This window comes from Gasterosteus aculeatus, chromosome 1, assembly GCF_964276395.1.
Source record: "Gasterosteus aculeatus chromosome 1, fGasAcu3.hap1.1, whole genome shotgun sequence".
In the NCBI taxonomy this organism is placed as follows: domain Eukaryota; kingdom Metazoa; phylum Chordata; class Actinopteri; order Perciformes; family Gasterosteidae; genus Gasterosteus; species Gasterosteus aculeatus.
Window position 1 is genome coordinate 4999877 of NC_135688.1, and position 19942 is coordinate 5019818.

General features: G+C 45.0%; 2 protein-coding genes across 2 annotated transcripts in view; one reads left to right on the forward strand and one right to left on the reverse strand.

The window, feature by feature from the left end:
• Positions 1-206: 206 nt before the first annotated feature.
• brwd1 (bromodomain and WD repeat domain containing 1) lies at positions 207-19393 on the reverse strand. Its single transcript, XM_040177471.2, has 44 exons — positions 19011-19393; positions 18833-18891; positions 18687-18716; positions 18392-18451; positions 17511-17661; positions 17308-17406; positions 16109-16269; positions 15660-15881; positions 14809-14909; positions 13911-13981; positions 13683-13783; positions 13484-13524; positions 13251-13352; positions 12438-12591; positions 12209-12343; positions 11639-11767; positions 11239-11387; positions 10918-10994; positions 10553-10783; positions 10282-10465; positions 9918-10002; positions 9571-9681; positions 9403-9470; positions 8863-9151; positions 8618-8734; positions 8301-8408; positions 8068-8192; positions 7661-7743; positions 7396-7507; positions 7096-7157; positions 6812-6967; positions 6540-6660; positions 6261-6386; positions 6105-6171; positions 5831-5878; positions 5538-5663; positions 5305-5457; positions 5043-5203; positions 4735-4916; positions 3880-4008; positions 3590-3787; positions 3191-3490; positions 2867-3025; positions 207-2775 (listed from the first exon to the last, which is right to left on the reverse strand). The coding sequence occupies exons 1-44, from the start codon at positions 19045-19047 to the stop codon at positions 1337-1339; spliced, it is 6819 nt and encodes a 2272-aa protein (XP_040033405.2). The 5' UTR covers positions 19048-19393; the 3' UTR covers positions 207-1336.
• The window catches only part of igsf5b (immunoglobulin superfamily, member 5b), a 39644-nt gene continuing 34275 nt past the window's right edge, over positions 14574-19942 (forward strand). Inside the window, exon 1 of the mRNA XM_078108847.1 lies at positions 14574-14584. The gene's annotated coding sequence lies outside the window, so the exon portion shown is untranslated. The remainder of the gene's footprint in view (positions 14585-19942) is intronic.

Genomic DNA, 19942 nt, shown 5'->3' on the forward strand with positions numbered 1-19942 from the left:
CACATTCTTGTCCAGAACTTGGGTTATAATGGGTCAAGATTCCATCTCTAAAAGACAGGATTTCACGAGCAATACCTATTTTATTGCGTTTAACGTCTGTTGAGTTTATACCTGCATGAGTTAACTGGGCGGGACAAATCTAATATAATTAAAATATAATTAATGAATATTTATGATGTCAATAGAGAGGATTGACTAAAACACAGATACACCTTGAAATTATGTCTTTATTAATATGAAGAATAACTCAATCATTGCACTCCACAACCACATTGCATTAACAGTTTTCCTGTGAAACAGATTTATTAAAGGTGTAGTATGAAAAACATTAAGCAAAATGTTATAAAGAAACCTCCCCATAAACAAAACTAAACCATTTGACTGGCAAAATGTCTTAAGTCATCTCTGAAAATAAATTTAATACTGAAAGTAGATAACACAGGACAACGATAAAAAGGTCTTCCCAATATGAGAAATCACAGTTTTTTGCAGTAAGTACTTTTGTTTACATGTACTTGGCAAAAAGGTACCAATTTGTGACATATGGCAAGACAATGTAGTTAACGGTAAAAAAGAAACGGAAGAAAAGTAAGGTAAATAAAAAAGCTAAGATTTAAATAAACGTTGTCACTGACAATCCTTTCAGACTAACTCTTGATCAACTATTTACATCTATTCAATAGAAACAAAACTAATGAATTAAAAAAATGAAATGGTATGGGGGGGTGGGGGGGATACATGTTCGTTCATTTGGCTCATATCAACTCAAGACAGTCAAGCATTAAGTCTGTGGATTTACAAAGGAGTGCTGTAGTCAAAGTCTGAACACGAATCCGTTGTGTCCCAGTGAGTGTGCTTGGACATCCGCCAACGTGGAATTGTTTCTTGCCCTTGACTTCCGCTCAAAAAACAACTGCATGTCTGAGACTACAGTAAACTTATTTGACCCCTGAGTTTCTAATGCAAAACTAGTGTATGAAATACCTCATTACAGTGTATCTTAGTGCAAGCCATTTAACAGAGGTATATTAGATTAGCACCCAAGCTGACAAGATTCCCCAGAACGGTGACTCCGCTGGCCAAAAATCACAAAAAGCAGGATGGGAGGCGGCGCTTTGCTCTGTATCCTTGTGAGAACCAGCTTTTTCAAATGCTTGAATTTGTATTACATCTATAAACATGTTTTTCATAGAAAATATAAATATCCCTGAATGAAACAGATTCACAGCATTTACTTTCGAGGACTCCAGTGCTACTACCGTCGAGTGTCTCTAAAAGGTCTCCAGTTTAAGTCAGTCTCCCGGCCTCCGGCATCAGCTCCTGCTGCTCCGCCCCCTCACTCGTTGTCGTGGTAACTCACCGTTCGCTTCCCCCGGTTGCGAGTGTTCACGGGCGTCTTCCGCTTGCTGCTCGACTCGTCGCTGTACTCCTCCTCCTCTTCCTCTTCAGAGGCGGAGCATTCGCGGCGGTGGCGCTGCCTCAGCTGGCGGCTGGTGGTCCGCTCACCCGCCCCGGGCCGCCTGTGACTCCTCCTCTTTGGACTGCTACGGGACCCCGAGCTGGCCAGCGAGCTCTCAGAGGCCTGAGACGACCGCTCGCTCTCCGAGTCGGCGCTGCGGTTGCTGCTGCTGCCGCGGCTCTCCTTCCGTTTGTGATTGAGCCGCCTGGCGTTCCTCCCGCTCCTCGAGCGATTGCAGTCTTCCCGCTCGGCCTCCTCGCTGCAATCGGATTGGGATTTGTTGACATCCCTTCGCACGGATTCCCTTCTGGGACGCTTCGAGGAGCCCAAATTGCTTCTTTTAATGTTCTTGGACGCTGGCTCCTTCTTTCCAACCGCTTCTGCTTCTTCTTCAGAGTCTGAGGTGTAAATGCGTTTCCTGCTGGAAGACAGCGGATTCCTAGCTTCAGTGGGCGAGGTTCTGTTAGACTCTCTCGTATTGTAGCGGTCGCCCGCCAGTGCCGTGGCTGCTTTGTTCCCGTTTCCCTGTTTACGCTGGCTTGCAGGCTCTTCCTCAGAGAGAGAGTTGTCACTGATGTATTTCTTCTTTGGGAGGGCGCGAAGATTCCGCCGCCTGTTGAAGGTGCCGTCCGAACGATTCGACTCCTCGTCCGACGAGCCGGTGGAGCGTTTCCTCCTCGACTTCCTCTCGGGTTTGTATTCCTGCTCAGAGCTCTGTGAAGCCGACGTGTCGCCGCGAGGCCGTTTAGATTTGGTCTTGTTTCTCGTCGGCCTCTTCGACTTGGTATCAACCTCTGATTCCTCACTTGACTGATCGCTCTCCACTTTGCGTTCTTCGTCCTTTGCCAGTCTTTTCTTACGTGGGCTCGATCTCTTTGGAGATTCGCCGGGTTCCTCTGATTTAGCACCATCCGGTTTGGTAGTTGAGGCAGATTTTTGTTTATCTTGGCTTTTTGACGGTGAAACTTTACACTTTTTCTTAGAGTCCTTGTGGACCGCTTCTGCCACATTTTCTCCATTTTGGTGTAAGTGTTTTGGAGAACTGCTGACCTTCTCTTCGTCTGAGCTGATGGGAAGTTTGTGTCGCGTGGTCCTCCGTTCAGTGACCACCTCCTCTTCTTCTTCTTCTTCCTCTTCCTCCTCCTCACTAGTAATGCTCTTTTTCCGGGCGTGAGGGGTTGCCGTGCTTCTCGAGGGTTTCTGAGACACAGAAACTTCTGATGCTCCAGAACTCTCCTCTGCAGCTTCCTCTTGCTCAGAGTTGCTGTCAAACCCTTGATGTTTTTTGCTGTATCCATTCACCTGGGACGCCCGATCTACAAAAAGGAAAAATAAAACATGTGTCAGAATTTATCACAATTACAAGCAACGGGCGAGAAAAAAATAAAAAATAATAATAATTCACACCCTTTCTCTTTTCAGCAGCTTGTCGTGATTCCTCTTTCTGCTTTTTAGATCTTGAGTCTCCGTTCTGCAGATTCTGGGAGGAGGAGGATGAAGCAGCGCCCTTGTCGCTTTCCTCTTCCTCGTTGGATTCGCAACCTGATTCTTTAGTGGTCCGAGAAGCTACAAAAGAGAACAAAGGGCAGAGTTTAAAAGCTGCCGAAAACATAAAACACAAATATATATTGAACAAAAATTCAAGATTCACACGTAACTCTTTCTGAATCTAAATGCCGCGGTTAAAATGTTGGATTTAAGATACAAGTCCAGAGAAGAATACTTTCATACCCCGCCTTGATGGCGCTTCATCAGAATCGGAGCTGCTCTGGATCACTGCGGTACGCTTGCCGGCCCGGACGGTGTGACGAAGGCGGCTGCTGCTCCTCCTCGGCTTCTCCTCCTCATCCCGCTCCTCAAAGTCCTCGTCAGACACCTCGAGGAGTTTCATCTTATTCACAGCCGCCCTCGCCGTCTTCCTCTTGAGCGACCTGCGGAGCGTGACCTCCTCTTCCCGGTCAGAGTCCCGGTGGCGACGCCTCTCCCTGCGAGACGATCTGCTGCCGTGACCGTTCACCTCGGCTGTGTCCTCTGAAAGCAAGCCGTGAGGGAGGGGGTGGGTGTTAGACGTGATGGAGGGGGGGGGGTTTAAACGTGATGGAGAGTGAGGGCAGTAGTTGCGGTGTTTACCTGCGCGCTTCCTGTCTGCGCCGGCGCTGTTCCTGGTCAGCCGTGTGCTCCTGCTGCTCTTGCTCCTGCTCGGGTAGCGGCTACGTAAAGACTGGGAGGGCCTCTTTCCCTCCTCACCTTCACTGTCGTCATCCTCCTCCTCCTCCTCTTCTTCTTCTTCCTCCTCCTCCTCATCATCTTCCTCCTCACTATCGCTCTCTGCAGCAGGAAGAAACAACAATTGAGGAATGTCCCACTGAAATGCGGCATGAGTGAAAAGTGGATTTTAAGAGGAAAACGCAACCCCCCACCTTTTTTCCTCTGCTTGGCCCGTTTGCTTCTCGTGACTCTTGCTTTCCCTCTGAGCCGATGGTGCCTTGATGAACCGTGACGCTTCTCCTCCTCCTCCGACTCAATCTGCTCGCTCTCACTGGCAGACTCTGAAACACAATTTAAAAAAACATTTCAGTCAAAGGTGACCAAGAAAAGGTAAAGCAACCAGAGCCAGATAGTTGGAAATGGAACCTTCCCAAATAAACTAAAGGGTGGTTTTGGTGAAGAAGGTTCTGCGACTTTGCCATCCTATGTTTAATTAAGAATGGAGAACAAGTGTCCTCCTGAGTCAAATGACTACAACGACACTGAGGGCTCTAGTTATCACAACACAATTCAGTAAAGTAAAAAAAACTGTCTATAACTGAGCTAGCAGTTATCAGTCCAACCAAGTTGTTGCAACTAGCAACTAACAGAACATACTGTAAAGGTTTTAAATATACATCTTCACAGTTCTGCTCGCCCTTTTCAAAAGGCTGAAATAGTGTGATAAATAGTCACATAAACACAGGCTTAGACAGAGCATGTGCAAACCAATGTTTTGTGTGCTGTTGAATTGCTATCCATCATCTGTTTATACAGATATCTAGTCTCTAGATGCCTGCGAAGTGATGCAAAGTCAATGATCTGGTAGCAAAGCTCGCCGCTAGTCTGCGCTGTTTAGGCAGCCGGATGTTTTAGGGTTGAGAGAGGGGAGAGGAGAAGTCTGCTGTTGGGCCATTACTGAAGTTATGTGGACAAGCCAGAATGTGTTGGACTGAATCGCTCTTCATCATACATGAACATCGCTCCAATTAGGTCTGAGAGACCAAGGATGAGACGGCCTTTTGTACCTGGTATTGCCAAAGCAGCTTTGGAGGAGTCATCCTCGGAGGAGCTGTGACCTGAGCTCCTGCGTCGGCTCCTCCGTTGGCTCCTGCGTGCTCTTTCAGGAACAGACACTTTTGCTGAGGTAGATTTGTTCACGGATGTCGATTCCACTTTTTCCTGAGTTCTTACAGCACCTTTCTTTTGACTAAAGTCAAAAAAGAGAATGCAACTTTTCATTGGACCGCTAAATGTCGTGCACTGCCCTGATCGCTCGCACAGGGACCTTTTGTCAGATTATTGGAAGCAAATGTAAAAAAAAAAAAAAACAGACCTTGATGAGGCGTTGGATTGATCCTGCTGCTGCATTTTCTTCCGGAACCTCTGACTGCGCCGGAGTCTGTCGCTGCTTTTGATGGCAGTTTTGTACTCTGATATGATTGTTCGGATTTGCTCCTCGAAGAAGGCGGAGATCCTCAGGGTCATGCTGTAAATCTAGAATGGAAAAGAAAAGGTAAGTAGGAGGAGCTCCAAAATAAAAAACAAATTGAATTTTGATTAAGTCAAGCATTAATGGGCCGTTAAGATCCGCTTACCTTGGAGCGTTTATTGGGTGTGTAGGCTTTAGCGTTTGCAAATATCAGCCGGGTGTCTTTGCAAAGTTCAACAGGGTTGTCATAGCGGTCTTCAAACAAGGTCCTTTTCACCGTGTTAAGGTCCATTGGCGTATCGATGATGTCATGGTAGTCCTGGACAAGTTAACAAAACGTGATTTAGACGTCATCAAAACACTAAGCACAAACGGCAAGATGTTGTTGTGTTGGCTCACCGGATAGTTCTGAGGATCCACAGGCTGCCTGAACGGCTCCGAGTCCTCACACTCAAAAATGTAGATGAGCAGACTCTTGCACTGTTCCTTCCAGGCGTCTCTGTCAGGCACCACCTCCACAGAGCGCTGCCATACAGGAGGAAATCCTCATGACATGCAATGCTGGCCATCTGCTGCTAATGAATCATTAACCCCCAAAATCTGCTACCAAATTTAACCCCCCCCCAAAAAATGTTGCAGACTGATTATTTAATGAGAATCAATAGAACTATTCTATCCCATCATCTCTTTACCTGGCGCAGTCGGTGTCCCGAGGATGTTCCTGGTGCTTCTGTATCCTCCTGTAGGGAGTATTCATATTTGGATTTTTTAGTCTGATTATAAACCAGATCATTTTTCAGTTGAAAATGTCACCATAGATTAATTACAAAAATGAGACTAAAACAGTCATTGATAACTGTTAATGGGGTATTTGGGTTTCCTAAAACTAACTGAGAAATGTCCCAGCAGCGCATGGTAAAGCAAACAAATACAATACTATTGACTCAAGCTGATTTAAACACTGACCTCATCATCATCATCCATTTCCTCCACAGCATTGTAAATTTCCATGATATCTGTGCAGCTGGGATTACTGGGAAAGTAGGAAGAATGTGTAAATTTAGTATGCAAGATAACTGAATCTGAATGACACTGCCTGTTCAAAGAACGAGCGAAACGTACTTTACAAATTTCTGGAGGACATTCGTGATGATCTTTGCAGAGTGGGCAATCTTGCTCCTTGGCTCATTGAAAGTGCGGGCGTTGTGTGCAATATACCTGGCGTCCCAAATTAATGCTGACAGGTGCCTGTGGATCACCAGAGGGAGTAAATAGATTACACAGCATCTTAAACAAAAACATTAATTCAAGGACAGAGCTGACTGTGGAAATGCTTCCATGCGTTGTGTTGGGTGGCAGAAGGGGGGGGGGGGGGGGGGGGGGGGGGGCTGTGGGACTCACCTGTAGAATCTGTTACGGAGTCTCAGTCTGATGGTGCCCAGGTCAGTAGGATAGGCGATTACAGTGCAGTAGGTGGGATACTGGACTAAGTCCACAGGACCAGAGAAGGGAGCTGCAATCTCTATAGCAAGAACACAGTGGAAGGCGGGTAAGTACAAATTGGAAGATATTTCCTTGTTAAAGGAACCAATCGATGGGCTGTTGTGAGTGAATTGGGACCGGACTTGTGACAGCAGAAGTGTGCGATCGAGACCCTGTCCGTGCATACACACCGACGGTGATGAGCTGGTCAATGCCGCCGACGATGCGCTCACATTCGGCGTCCCTGCTTGTCTGGCCCCACTCCCCGGGCAGAGGCTTGTACATCAGCTCGTTCATCTCCTCTTCCGTCACAGGGATACCACCTCCTTCCATCTCTGGATGCTGGGCTGCATGGCAGGGATACACTTATTCTGTATGCATTAACTCCGTTAGCCTCCCTCTGTGAACGGACATCACTTCTGTGTTTGTGTGTGGATGGCACACAGGTAAGCTAGTAAAAAGAACTCTTAATTACCACCATCTGGAATAGGTTCGACGTCCCAGGGACTCAGTTTCTCCGTTTCTCCGTTGTCCCATCTGGGAAAAAACAAAGATATATCACATTAAACACATTTTCCTTGCAAGTAAGTACAAAGCATTTTATTTCAACCATGAAAAGTAGTTAAAGAATTAAACAGTGACATACATGACACCGTCATGCCTCTCAGTAAGCATTACAGGGCAGAGAGACTTGTGCTAGAATGACAATATAGAAGCAGTCTGTCCTGGAAACTGGTTGATATTCACAGCCATCATAACTCGTGTGTTTTCCCACCTGACTTTAAAGCACTGGAAGAGGCTGTCCGGGTATTCGGGCTGGTAGGGCTCCTGGCAGACGATGCTCCCAAACCACCAGGCATCGTCGATCACTGAGCGGAACCGGTCACCTGCACAGGACAAGTAAACAAAATGTAAACAGCGTTATAAACTACTTGGGAGCATCTTTCTTCTGTATTAGAAATCAATGAAACTGAATACAAAGACGACTACATGGCCTCAAAGCCGAGACTTTACATCGTAAGCAAAGTGCACCAACTTACTTGGCTGCCAGTTTCTTCGGAGCGCCTCGTCATAACTCTGCCTCAAGACGAGGAAATCTATCACATCTGGCATGTCGTGATACCTGTGGGAGAAATGCAATGTCACTTTATTGTGAAAATACAATAAACCTGAGGTGTGGAATATTTTAACACTTGTCTGTAGCCCTATTTGCAGAGAAATAAGCTGCAGTGGTAATACTATTAAACATATTTGCGGAATCTAATTATCGGAATTGAGCTGATCCTCAAACAAAATGTAGGCGTTCACCAGAATACATTTTAGAATTTAAACCTCCATATTATGTACCTTCCATCTAAATGCCACCTTTGTGTTGATTCACTAATGTGAACAGGAATAGAAAAGATATCCGTCATGCGTTTCTCAGTAGAAGAACTGCTCTGCTTACTTGACAGAAAAAGACTTTTCTGATATTTTGCCCGTGCCGTGGTCAATAAGAGTCAGCTTCAGACAGCAAAGTGTTGGAGGGCAGACCTCGTATTTGATCCCTGTGATCTTGACAAACTCTTGGTCCTAGAACACATTTGAAAAAACAAATGAATTAAAGGGTTCTTCTGTGAATTCTTCAAAGGTCTAACAAGAACATATTTATCATCATCATCTTATTTGCCTTTAACTTACCCGTAGCTCCATTTTCTTCCAGGGCTGTTTGTCTAAGTTTATGGGGTACAGGTCACTTCGACTCACTGCCTCAACGTAGGCCTCGTGTCCCTGCCGGAAATAGATCACCTGACAAAACAAGAGATTTGGAGCTTATGAGGAACAGGATTGTGATCATGGTGTCCTTTTAATCCATTAAAATATATGTAAATCCATACAGCCGCTCTACATTAAAGAGAAAATATGTAACCAACAACATCTAAATAAATGGTTACCCAATCCTCTAAACTTCAAGGGAGGTTATTCTCCTCATAGCTTTCTTTAAGAGATTTACGTACTTCATCGCCCATTTGGGGAACAAAAGGAGACTTCCTGGGAAAGACATCAGTGATCCAGGTTGAGGGTCTGAACTCGTTGGACACTTCTCTGTTGATGGATGGTCTGACCTTTGGACGCTGAAGATGTAAAACGTAGATCAGATCTTATCATACATTCAGCTTTATATTTCCTCAATGCCAGTGGGAGAGTCTGGGCAGTGATCAACAGCGAGATGTTGGGTTGGCTGCTGTGTTCAGTAACTCACCCTGGGTGACTTGTTCTTTGCATTCTTGGACTTCCCTTTGCTTTTCTTGCCTGCTTTTTCTTCCTCATCACTCTGCTGCTGCTGCTTCTTCTTCTTCTCCTCATCCTCCTCTTCCTCTGCCTCCTCTTCCTCCTCTTCCTCCTCCTCCTCATTCTCTTCCTCCTCCTCATCCTCCTCCTCAGAGCTGCTGAGTCTGCGCTTTGCTCGTTTCCGTGACGACACAGAGGTAGAGGGTTGCAGGTTGATACCCGCGTCTGCGGTCCAGTCGGAGTACTCGCTGGACATTTGGCTGTATGGTCACAAGCAGATTTTAAGTTACATATAAGAAAACTGGCCAAAAAACATGGTTCAATGATTTGTTTCAACCTGCTTAGGGTACCAGATGGGTGGGGATTGGCACTTAAGACACAAAGGAGTATCACAATATGAAGGAAAAAACGTCCGTCTATAAAACCATTTTTTGTGATTCAGGACCCTTTGATCTGACACTGTAAACAAGTTCAAACTAATTCTAACAGGTTCTAGCAATGAACGTTATACCGTGAGCTGTCACTGTTCCATTCTTCATCATTGGAGGAATCCATTTCACTGCCATCCAACTCGTGGTCCTAAAGAGATTTTAAAAAAAAGACCACACAGGCTTGTAAATGACTTTTGTATTTTAGCGACGCCACAGGAGAGCTGACAAGGGGTTACATCAGTGTGCACCTCTGAACTTGCCGTCTCCTCTCCCTCTTCGCATGACAAGTCGATGAATTCCAGTGCGTCACTGCGGCCGTGTGCTCGCTTCGCAGTGTGAGGCTCGTCCTCTGAATCATCCTGAAGGGACAGACGGGACCAACTCAGAACCAGCGCAAAGATTTGTACAGAAACGGTTAAAATAAAATAGACAATTATTTCAATCTTTGAAAATACATAAATAAGCTCCAATCCTACACAGAGTTGTGATGATATGTTTTTCTACAGAGTATACATTTTTTTCTACAGTTTCTTACAAACTGCAGTGAAGACTGATGATTATTCACAATAGGCCATTTTAATTGACTGAAACCTACCCTGTTGTAGATGATGCGTCTCTTCTTTGCATTATACAGGAGCATTTCCTCGTCTCCTCTGGCCGCTCGAACGTGCTCCTGGATCCTAAAAAACACACGAGGGAAGAAATTCATGTGGAACAGCCACAGAATGTCAAGTGAAATGTCATTAGGCATGTGAACCACTCTTGATTGACGGTTATGTTTAGGAACCTTTATTTTGGCAGGAGTGGGTGTGTTCACATATTCACATTCACATATTTATGTAATCTAAAATGGAAGAAGAATCTATTTCCACTTTGAAACATATGACACCACAAGGGTGCAGACATTGCCAGGCACAAGAAAGCCACATCGTCAGCCGTTGATGCTAAAGCTCCGGTACCTGTAGCTGCTGGGTCCCACCTCGGGCACCACCACCCTGCGCCTCCAGGCCTGCAGGTCTCTCTCTGTGGCCATCTGGCTGCGAGGTGCATTCTGGTGCATCTGCCGGACACCCTCCACCTGCCCGCTGCGGCGCAGGCCCACATTAGGGGGAGACTGCACGTCTGCTCGATCGTTCACAGACACTGCAAAGAAGGATCACATACCTAGCATCCAACAGCCCGCTGGATCAACAGAGAGGATCAGGGAAAACACTGGTGGTGTATCGATACCTCTACGTGGCGTGCTCGGCGCTGCGGCTAAGGCGGGGGCCTGAGCCTCAGCCTGCCCTTCAGGTCCTTCTTCAGCCACCGGCGCCAATTCCGTCCCGTGATGGCTCCGGCGGTCTTGTTGCAGCTGGAGATTTCGGATGGCCTCGTCCAAAAGGGTGCTGCGTCGTATTGCAACTTCGTCGTGCTCTGCGGTCTGCTGGCTGATCACCTGCTCCACAACCTCACCGTCACCTGAAGACGCCATCGACAAGGGATACCAAGAGCATGAGTGTAGCAGAGGTTCACCCTGGTCCAACCCTTACTGTGGTTTCTGAAGACATAAAGGACATGGTTCAGATGTTCTTAGATTATGGCTAGCTGCTTACTGGTGGCCACGTATCCCAGCTGAGGAACCAGATGTTGAGCAGCAATGTTCTCCCGCCCTGGGACGAGACGCTGGTACCTGAGAATCAAGTAAAGACTGTTAAGACATGTAAACTGTGGAACAAGTGTCATGTATTTAGTTCGGAGATGTCCGATGGTTGGTTACTACCTTCCAGACAAACCCACACTTTGAACTGCACAACTCTTCCTAGTGTTGCTTTTTCATAATGGCACAGGGCATTGAGAATGTCCATGGGCCAAACATTGGAACAACACGGGTAACAACTTAAGACGCTGGCGTAGAACTGAGTCTTCATGTCTACCTTGGAGGATGGGGGTTTCCATCCACATCCACCAAGAAAGGCGGGGGCATGAGGTGGGGTGCCTGCTGTGTCTGTTCATCCAGCACAAAGCCGTTGGTGTCCCGGATCAGTGGTCGGTAGTCTGTGTGGAAGAACACCTGGTCTGGAAGCTGTGTGGCGACCAGAAGGAGGAGGAAGCGGAAGGTTTGTCTGTTTCCTTTGCCGTTTTCAGATCCTCAGAAACCCTTTCACGTTCAGTATGTCCAAACTTCAATTACAAAGGCGATCACAATTTCTTAACCTGGAAAAAGCTAGACTGTATTTATCAAGTGAAAACGAGTATCACCAAAAATGTCATTTACAAAAGATTTCCTCTGGCTTCAATTATTTGCGTAAAGATTTAAATAAGATGTATGCTTGCCTTCTCATACGGCTTGGAAGTGCCGAAACCAAAGATGAGCAGATGGCCATGGGAGTCTGTGCAAGCAAAACGATGCCCATCGGGGGTGAATTTGCAGTCGAAAACGGCTCCATGACCTTGGCCCTCAATCTGGATGACAAACACAAAATCACCCCAGGTACAGGAGCAGGTCAGCCAGGAAAAATGTTTGTTGCATGCTTTTTCTTTTTAGATCCTGGTGGGCCTTACTTTTTTCCTTCTTGTTTTTAAACACTTTGTGCAGAGAGAAAAACCAAAATGGAAAATACTATGGTAGCTGGACTTGGTCCAACTGCCCAGAAATAGAAAAACAGGACTGCGGGTCTGAAGTATTGTGTCTGGAGATTTATAAAAAACTGAGACGGTTAAATGAATTAAAACACACACACAAGTTAAACTAGGACACACAAATGCTGAAACCGGTCTGTTTTTCCTCACGGTGTTGCCTATAGCTCTCTGTCATGTTGTGCATCATGGTGGGTTTCTGAAGGAGTATTGCGTGTTGTTTAGCATCTCTGTGCCACGTTACGGTAGTGCTGCTGGACAGCGTACCATGTTGAAGTAGTGCTGTGTGTTTGTCCCTCGCAGCAGATCCCATATGAAGACATTCCCGTCATGGCCGGCAGACAGGATAATCCTGGGGTCAAAGGGGTGCGGCTCCAGGACAAACACCTCAGCCTCATGGCCCTGAAAGCAACGTTCAAGTTAGTCTTTAAACCGTGTCACTCTTTTGAGGTGAACTTATGAGGTCTTTAATTCAGACAACACTGAGCACAATTACTTTAAGGATATGTAGCAGCTGTCCTGTGTAGGAGTTCCACACTTTGAGGAGATGGTTGTTAACAGCCGTGATGACTGTATGATCATGGCGATCCCAAGCTACCATGGTGACTTTGGGTTTAAAGTAGCTCTCCTCTTCAGTCAATGGTTCAACGCTGAGGGGGAAAAGAAACAATCATCCAATTAGATATTACACACAACACATAAAGCAACTCTCACAGCATAGTAGTTGAGATACAGATGATTCGATTCTGAAAACATCCCTCGGGTGTTGTATTTATCCGGTTTTCCTTAGAAATGAATCTTCATTTTCTGTTGCAACATGCCTGTTGCTACTTGTTCGTTTTACAAAATGATGTACTTTCTCGTTCACAAAAGCTCCATCTCTAACATTGCACAATGTCTCTCCTCCCTCTCCCGCTCTCTCCACGTGTTTGATCTGCATGTTGTCATCAAGGAGTTTCCAGTCTCTCACCATGACTTGACTTTCTTTTTTATCTTAGTTAATCTGCACATCCCGGATAAAGTATCCCTCCTCAGTTGCTCGTCCTGAAGTTTCTTTTTTTTCACACTCCGTTAACTAATACTACCCAAAAGGTGAATACCTTTTTTTTTTTTTTAAACACCCTAAAAATGAATTCCTTAGCTTACATTTGCACCTGGTTTACTTGTTGTTACTTGCATATGTGGATGCTTCTAAAGTGCACATCATTGTCTCACTACTTCTTCTCAAAAGAGCCAAAAGCTGAGGACACACGAGAAGAAATCTACCCTAGGAATCCCCGTTGGTGTACGACAGCGACGTGCTCCTTACCCTGGAAGAGTTGCAGACATGTTGAGTAGGATGCACCTCCACTGCTGACGCAGGTGGAGCTTCCAGATCCGCGCTGTTCCATCTCGGCTTCCGCTCACAAACCTGGAAAGGGACACCAGCAGAGCCCAAACCATCACTTTATACACTGTTGTACACTGAATATGATTCGGTAGGTCTACTGTGCAACAACTAAAGAATCCATGGTGAGTTAAAGTACAATGATTCTACCGTACCTTTCACCTGAGTGGCAGAATTGGATGCTATCGACTTTGTCCTGAACAGAGAGCAGAGATTTGAGGAGTAATCGTCAGTAGTAGTTGTTTAATGTAACAGTTGATTGTTTACCAAGTTAAACCACATAATGCAGCAGAAGGTGCACATGCTAAATGCAGCATGCAGAGCAGTGAGAGTTTGGCTACAGGGGGTTCTCACCGTGTGCTCATGGAGCTCCGATATCTTTTCTGGACTTCCGCCTCCCAAGTAATATATTCGGATGACGTCATCAGTACTTCCTGTTGCTAAGAACATCCCACCTGGAAAAAAAGTCAAATATATAGTAAATATATGCTAAAAAGTTGATAATTCTTTGAACTGTATGACAGGAAGCAGCATGGATACAGGTTAATCAGATACAACAGTACAAACATTCCACTCCCTGACCTGAACTGAACGAGGAGCACACAGTCTGAACTCCTGGTCTCGGCCGCTCTGTGAATTTGTGAGGCCGATCACTTGACAGATAGAAAAGAAGAAGAAGAAATGATTTTACTCAGAACAGGACATGTTACTTTACGTTACTGGCAGGAAAAGTGCATTTATTGAAAAGTAACATCCCCAGTAAAATGAAATATTTAGACCATTAAAGGGGTTAAAAGAGTAGTCTTGAGCAGTTGCACGTATAATTTGCCCCTTCAACTGCACCCAGCGGTTTAATTACTTTAAATGCTAGCACCAGTCCTCACCTTGATATCTATGAAAAGAAAAGTTTAAGCTTCAACCAATCTGACCGGCATTTCCACTTCAGGCTGGCTGATGGGTACAGTGCTGGTGCCACATTCCTTTGCCAGGTGAGACTTAACACGCTATGAGGGAAATTGTTTTATACTTTTTATCTTGCGCGCTATTCAACTAGATGCTTGAAAGTCAAAGTAAAGCATGCCCTTTAATTGCAGTTATTTTACCAATATAGTAGCCAGTGTTGGGACAACAGAAAATACAGTCCACCCAGTTTGACTGGTCTCCCTTTGTTTGCTGGAGACCCACTGATGATTTCCATGAGAAGAACTGCCATATCCAACTAGCGTTCTCCGGCATACAGTTACCACGCCAAACTGTTTGCTCAGCAATGTCAATGTTTGCTTTAATTCCATAATACACCACTCTCCATCTTTGCCATTTTGAAAGAGCCAAACAATTAAAATAAAATGAAACCGATCACATGGAAGTCATTCATCCGTTTTGATGTGTATGTTTACCAATGTTTTTATTTTCTTAATAATTACTTCAACTGAATATTTGCCAATGTCACCATTTCAAGCCCATTGAAAGCAGCACTCACCTGAAGTTGATGTTGTTGACGTCCCACTGCCAGAAGCAGACCATGGCATCGGTTCCGGTGGACAGCAGGAAGCGTTTTGAGCCCTTGGCAAACGGTGAGAACTGAGAAAACAATGACAAAGTTTGACAAACTCAGTTACTCAGATGATATCAAAATCAAGACATTGATTCTACATGGAAGGTTAAATATTAACACCTGGCCAAACCGGACAACCAGACCAGAGCACAGACAACAATGGTTAACAGGAAGTATGTTTCCAGCCACGCGGCATCAGAGCTTATTCAAGTAAGAACTTTACACGTGTCTGAGGGAATCTGCCAGAGCGATGAAGAGAAGATTGAATACAAAAGGCTGTTTGTCCTGCTGCTTCTACCGACTCCTCCTCCTCTTCTTCTTCTTCTTGTTTTGTTTTCTTTTAGGCAAGAATATTCATAATAATAAAGTATGGTCTATTAAATAAATTCTTTTTAAACATAATTACTAATTTCATCATATCTGGAAGCAGAAAGCGAGAAGTTAGACGGAATTATCTTTTAAAGATATTTGCACAGCAGTAACTGATGTCTATGGTCCCCGATTGACAATTACTTTGGTTTCTTTCTTTTTTTTTTAACAAACGTTTGAACATAGCATACCTAAAAAGTGAATATTATGTGTAGCATATTGAAGAGTACAATGAAAGTATCTCACAATTATGGAATTATGAGAGCTGGTGTTCCAATCTCATTCAAATGATGATAAAAAGCACTTTATATAGCGAAAAAGAACCTTCTCTAATTTGCCTCTTTATCCATTGGACAGCCCCATTCCTACAATGGCAGTATATATCGTGAAGACAGGGATCCAGTTACCTGTAGGGAGGTAATGGATCCACTGTGCCCCTGCAGCACAGCCACAGGCGCACAGGTACGAAGGCACCACACACGGATGGTCTTGTCACAGCTTCCTGCAGCAATTAGCGTGTTCTCATAGTTAACCGCCAAGTCTGTGATCTCTGCAGAGTGCCCTCGCAACGTCGAATGAAGCCTTCCATCAAACGAGGACCAAATCTTCACCAAACAGTCATCTGAGCCCTGACAAAGAAAAAAACAACAACTTCTACTTCAACATTCTGCTTGAGGATGGAACCAAATACATTAAAAGATGATGACCAGCACTTTAGGACCCTCCCAGGACATAAGGAACTTAGCTCTGATCTCAACAACATCAAGTACCTCCAGCAACAAACAGGTGAATGTCAAATTCAAGCTATATTAGAGTCACTGTTATGACTGCACGTTAAGAAGCGTAAGAATCTTACTGTAAAGATCCTGAGGCCGGTGCGATCAAATGCGATGCAATACACTGCAGACAGATGCCCCAGGATCCGCCTATGCAGCCGCATGCGCTCATAGTTGCTGACGGGATTGACGGAGCTGAAGCGCTGCACTCCCGTCAGCTCTCTCCCTCGATGGACCATCACTGTTGATGAAAAACACGCAGATCATGAGAAAACAGTGAGGAAATGACAGCGCTGTAACAAGACTTGGACCAACACAAATACATGGGATGGATTTAATGTGATCAGAAGTGGATTGTCACAAGATGAAATACATATATGGAAAATAAGAAGTAATCATAAGAAGTTATTCTGTGGTTTAGCCAAGCTTGTAAATGCCTCGTCCTCCTGGAAACCTTCATCGGTAAAGAGCTACAGGTCGCTCGGGATACATTCATTGGATTTAAACATCAACTGCATGAAACAAAACTGCCATTCTCATCTCTAAATAAGAACAGTATTGCTGCAGTCTGATACATCTGGTTTATATATGTTGCTACGGGAAACAACAAAATATCAGAGAAGCAAGGACACCAACTGGAAGGCTCTCTTCTGCTATAAGTTCTCACTGCCTTTTTGTTTCTGTCCTCCAAACAGTGGCTCCATAAACAATGGATTAACTTCAACAGCACGTCTCAAAAACACAAAAAGGCCAAGAAAGGTTTAAAACTAGAAAACATTGATGCAAACAGGAGAAACTAGAATCTTTGCAGCACTGAGTAGTAGATAACTGTCACAGCAAATTGGAAGTAATAAAGAACCTAAAGAGTCGAGCATCAAAAGCAGACTAACCATTCCGTGTAAATCCCTAAATGAAATGATGATTTATGATGAATGTAATTGTGATGTTAATAACAACTAGCAATTCAAGGGAACAGACTGGATCGAAGCAACCAATCTGGTTCATTCATGGCAGCGCACCAAACGGTTATCTGACAATAGCTCATCAGAAGGCTTCTGCTAAAAATGTAACGATCAGGTTAAAGAGGAACAATAAGAGATGTACAGTGTTACAGCGTGTTTGACCACAGTCCTTTAGGACTAATTCTTCAAACTTCTCAACAAGCTCCTGGCTTATCAGCACACATAACATCCAGCTTTAGTGAAGAGATATCCAGCACGTCTAATGAATTCCTTGTTCAAATACATCCCACAGGAATATTGGGTGAGGCCGGACGCACCTAGGTGTGGAGGTTTCTTGCAGTTGAAAGGCCTCTCGGGTGGTCTGCCCCGGTGAAGGGCTGCATATGATGAACCATTGAACCGCACTCTGTCGCAGTCTGAGACACAAATAATTCATCAGTATACGAGAAATGGAGAATAATAAAAGAAAACTTGTCTAATTATACATCATCCAGAGCTACTTAAGTTGAAGATAGGGTACCTTTTGCAGTCCGAAGCGTCGACTGCTTCCCGGACCCCAGGAGAGAGTGCACACCTGGGACACATGATGGCACCTCTTTGTCAAGAATTGGTCCAATCTGCTTACATATCCGTAGCAAATGGTCCGGTGCAATATGTCTGTTGGCTGCAACCTGACGGGTCCGAAATAACAACACAGAGTGGAGACAATTTTTGAATAAACAAAATTTTTAATTATCAGGTCACTAAAATGCCAAACAACCATCTAAAATGAAGGCATTTGCAAGGAAGTAATTTGAAGACTAGTTTGTAATGAGATATTCTGTATTGATTATTTTATCTTTAAAAAATTGTAATATTATATATATAATATATTAATATTACCGGCACTGTAGAATGCCTTTACAGTTTTGTCAGAATAAATGTTGACAGGGCAGTTGGGTGGTTTTCATGTGCTGCTCAACTGATATTGCGAGAGGGGCGGGGTCTGTTTTTAACGGACCAATCACGGCGCAGGTCACAAGCTAACTAACGCAGAGACAGAGCTCCTCGCTCTCTGATTGGCCAGCGCAGCCTGTCTCAACGTAGCGAGAAGCCGAACTACCCACCCTTTCTGCAGTACAGTCGGGAGGCTAAATAATATTAAACCCTCTATCCAAATACAGTTTTCTGAACGACCGCACAGTTTACCCCCCCCCCGACGAATCGAGTCGGGGGGTGGAAACACTTTGGAGCACGGCAACCGTCCCGACTGAAGATAATCCAACGGTAGTCCAGCCGGAAAAAGAACAAAGACCGTAAACAAGAACAGAGCATGGACCGAGTCCCCCCCCCCCTCCCTGTCACGAGACAAAAACAACCGCCGACAATGAGCTTAATAACAGATATGAAGTTTAATCTCACCAAGTCTTCATATGTTCTCGGGTGCTCGTTTCCCAGCCAGTCCAATCTCCCCGGTAAGAGCTGTCGAAAACAACAGTTTGGTAAAGCGGAGTGACCCCCCCAGAAAGCAGCAGCATGTACACAGTTAGCCGATATTAAAGAAAGCCGGGGAGGAGGAGGAGAGGGGGGGTGTCAAAGGAGGGAGACGTCCAGAAGTATTAAAAGAAAGTGGACAAGTTCCGTTTGACTCGTTGTCAAAAGCAACGGAAGCCCGCTAACGTTAGCCGCCGAGAAGCAGGCGGGGGGGAATACACACCTGATAGTCCTCTAGTTCGCTCGCCAAGACCTGGAATTAAAAAGAGGCGAATTCAGACGAGGTTGCATCAATTAAAATCTAAACTAGCTCGGTCAACTTGTTCGAAACGCACTGTGCTTTCGGGTCTACAAAGCCAACCAGCTCACCTCAGCCGCTCTCCGGCACGGACCCGTCGTTAGGAAACGAGATATCAAGTAATAGAGCTCTGAAAGGCAACAGCGGAGACGTTAACCGCGAGCAGGAGAAAAGCAGCCAGGATGTCAATTAGCAGCGGCGTTATCGTCGCAAATCAAGCTATCAATTGGGTTCACTTCTGCGGCTTACCCGACTCAAGGAGCGAAATGTTCCGATTTTTGGCCATTGAATCGGCCGTGATTTTGGCGAGGTGAGAGCAGTTGTTGTTTTTTCAGGATAACTTTGTGACTACAGAGGATAGGATATATTTATTTAATTTCGGCTACACAGCTCTGACCCCCCTCCACGGTTGCTCCCGCTTTCTATTCGGCCCGTTCGCAGTCGCCATTGGAAGGATGAGGCCCGAGCGATACGACTTACTTCCGCCACAGCGGAGTCACACAGGAAAAAGGGGGTGGGGAGGAGCAACAAAAGGCGAACGTGTACGTTAGCCTGGCGGCTAGCGGCGTTAGCATCCATTCACGGAAGCCGAGCCATTGACACGATTTACAAATTCACGCGTAGAAAAAAAAGGAAATTAATCTGAAAAATATACGTGTGTTTGCGTGTGTATTTTTGACTACATAGCGGAGAAAACAAACGCCCGCCCCCTTTTCTTTCTGACCGCGGTCGCGAGTTCTTCACATGACGTCATACGTAATGGTGGCCAATTTGCTGTACCAAATTATGATTTAAAAAATTGTGTGTAAAAACAGTCCTCAATAGGAGGAAGGCATAATCATATAGTCGGTGAATTAATTGAATAGTACTACCAATAGGTGAGTTTTATGTACTCAATTTAGTTAAAGAAACCATTTATTTTACTTACTGTAATTTCACCCTACTTTAATTAATTGATTGCTTTTATGGGAGTCACTGTCTTGAGGAGTGCAAGGTCAGAGGGAAAAGCAGAAAGTGCCAACCAGGCAGACACAGGTCTGATAAGGTTGAGAGTTAGAACGCTTTGTTTGTTATGTTTACATTAATGTTAGGTGACCACACATTGTATGTGATTGGATCTTTATTGCAGCTGGAGAAGCTGCTCCTCCTCTACGCCAGTTAAGAGCCATTAGAAATATTTT

Coding starts and splice junctions, on each gene's coding strand:
- brwd1 (XM_040177471.2), bottom strand. CDS start 19,047: ATGGCCAAAAATCGGAACATTTCGCTCCTTGAGTCGG. Junction 4,917..5,042: donor CAATCCAACGCCTCATCAAG/GTCTGTTTTTTT, acceptor TTTTGACTTTAG/TCAAAAGAAAGGTGCTGTAA. Junction 3,788..3,879: donor GGCCAAGCAGAGGAAAAAAG/GTGGGGGGTTGC, acceptor TTCCTGCTGCAG/AGAGCGATAGTGAGGAGGAA.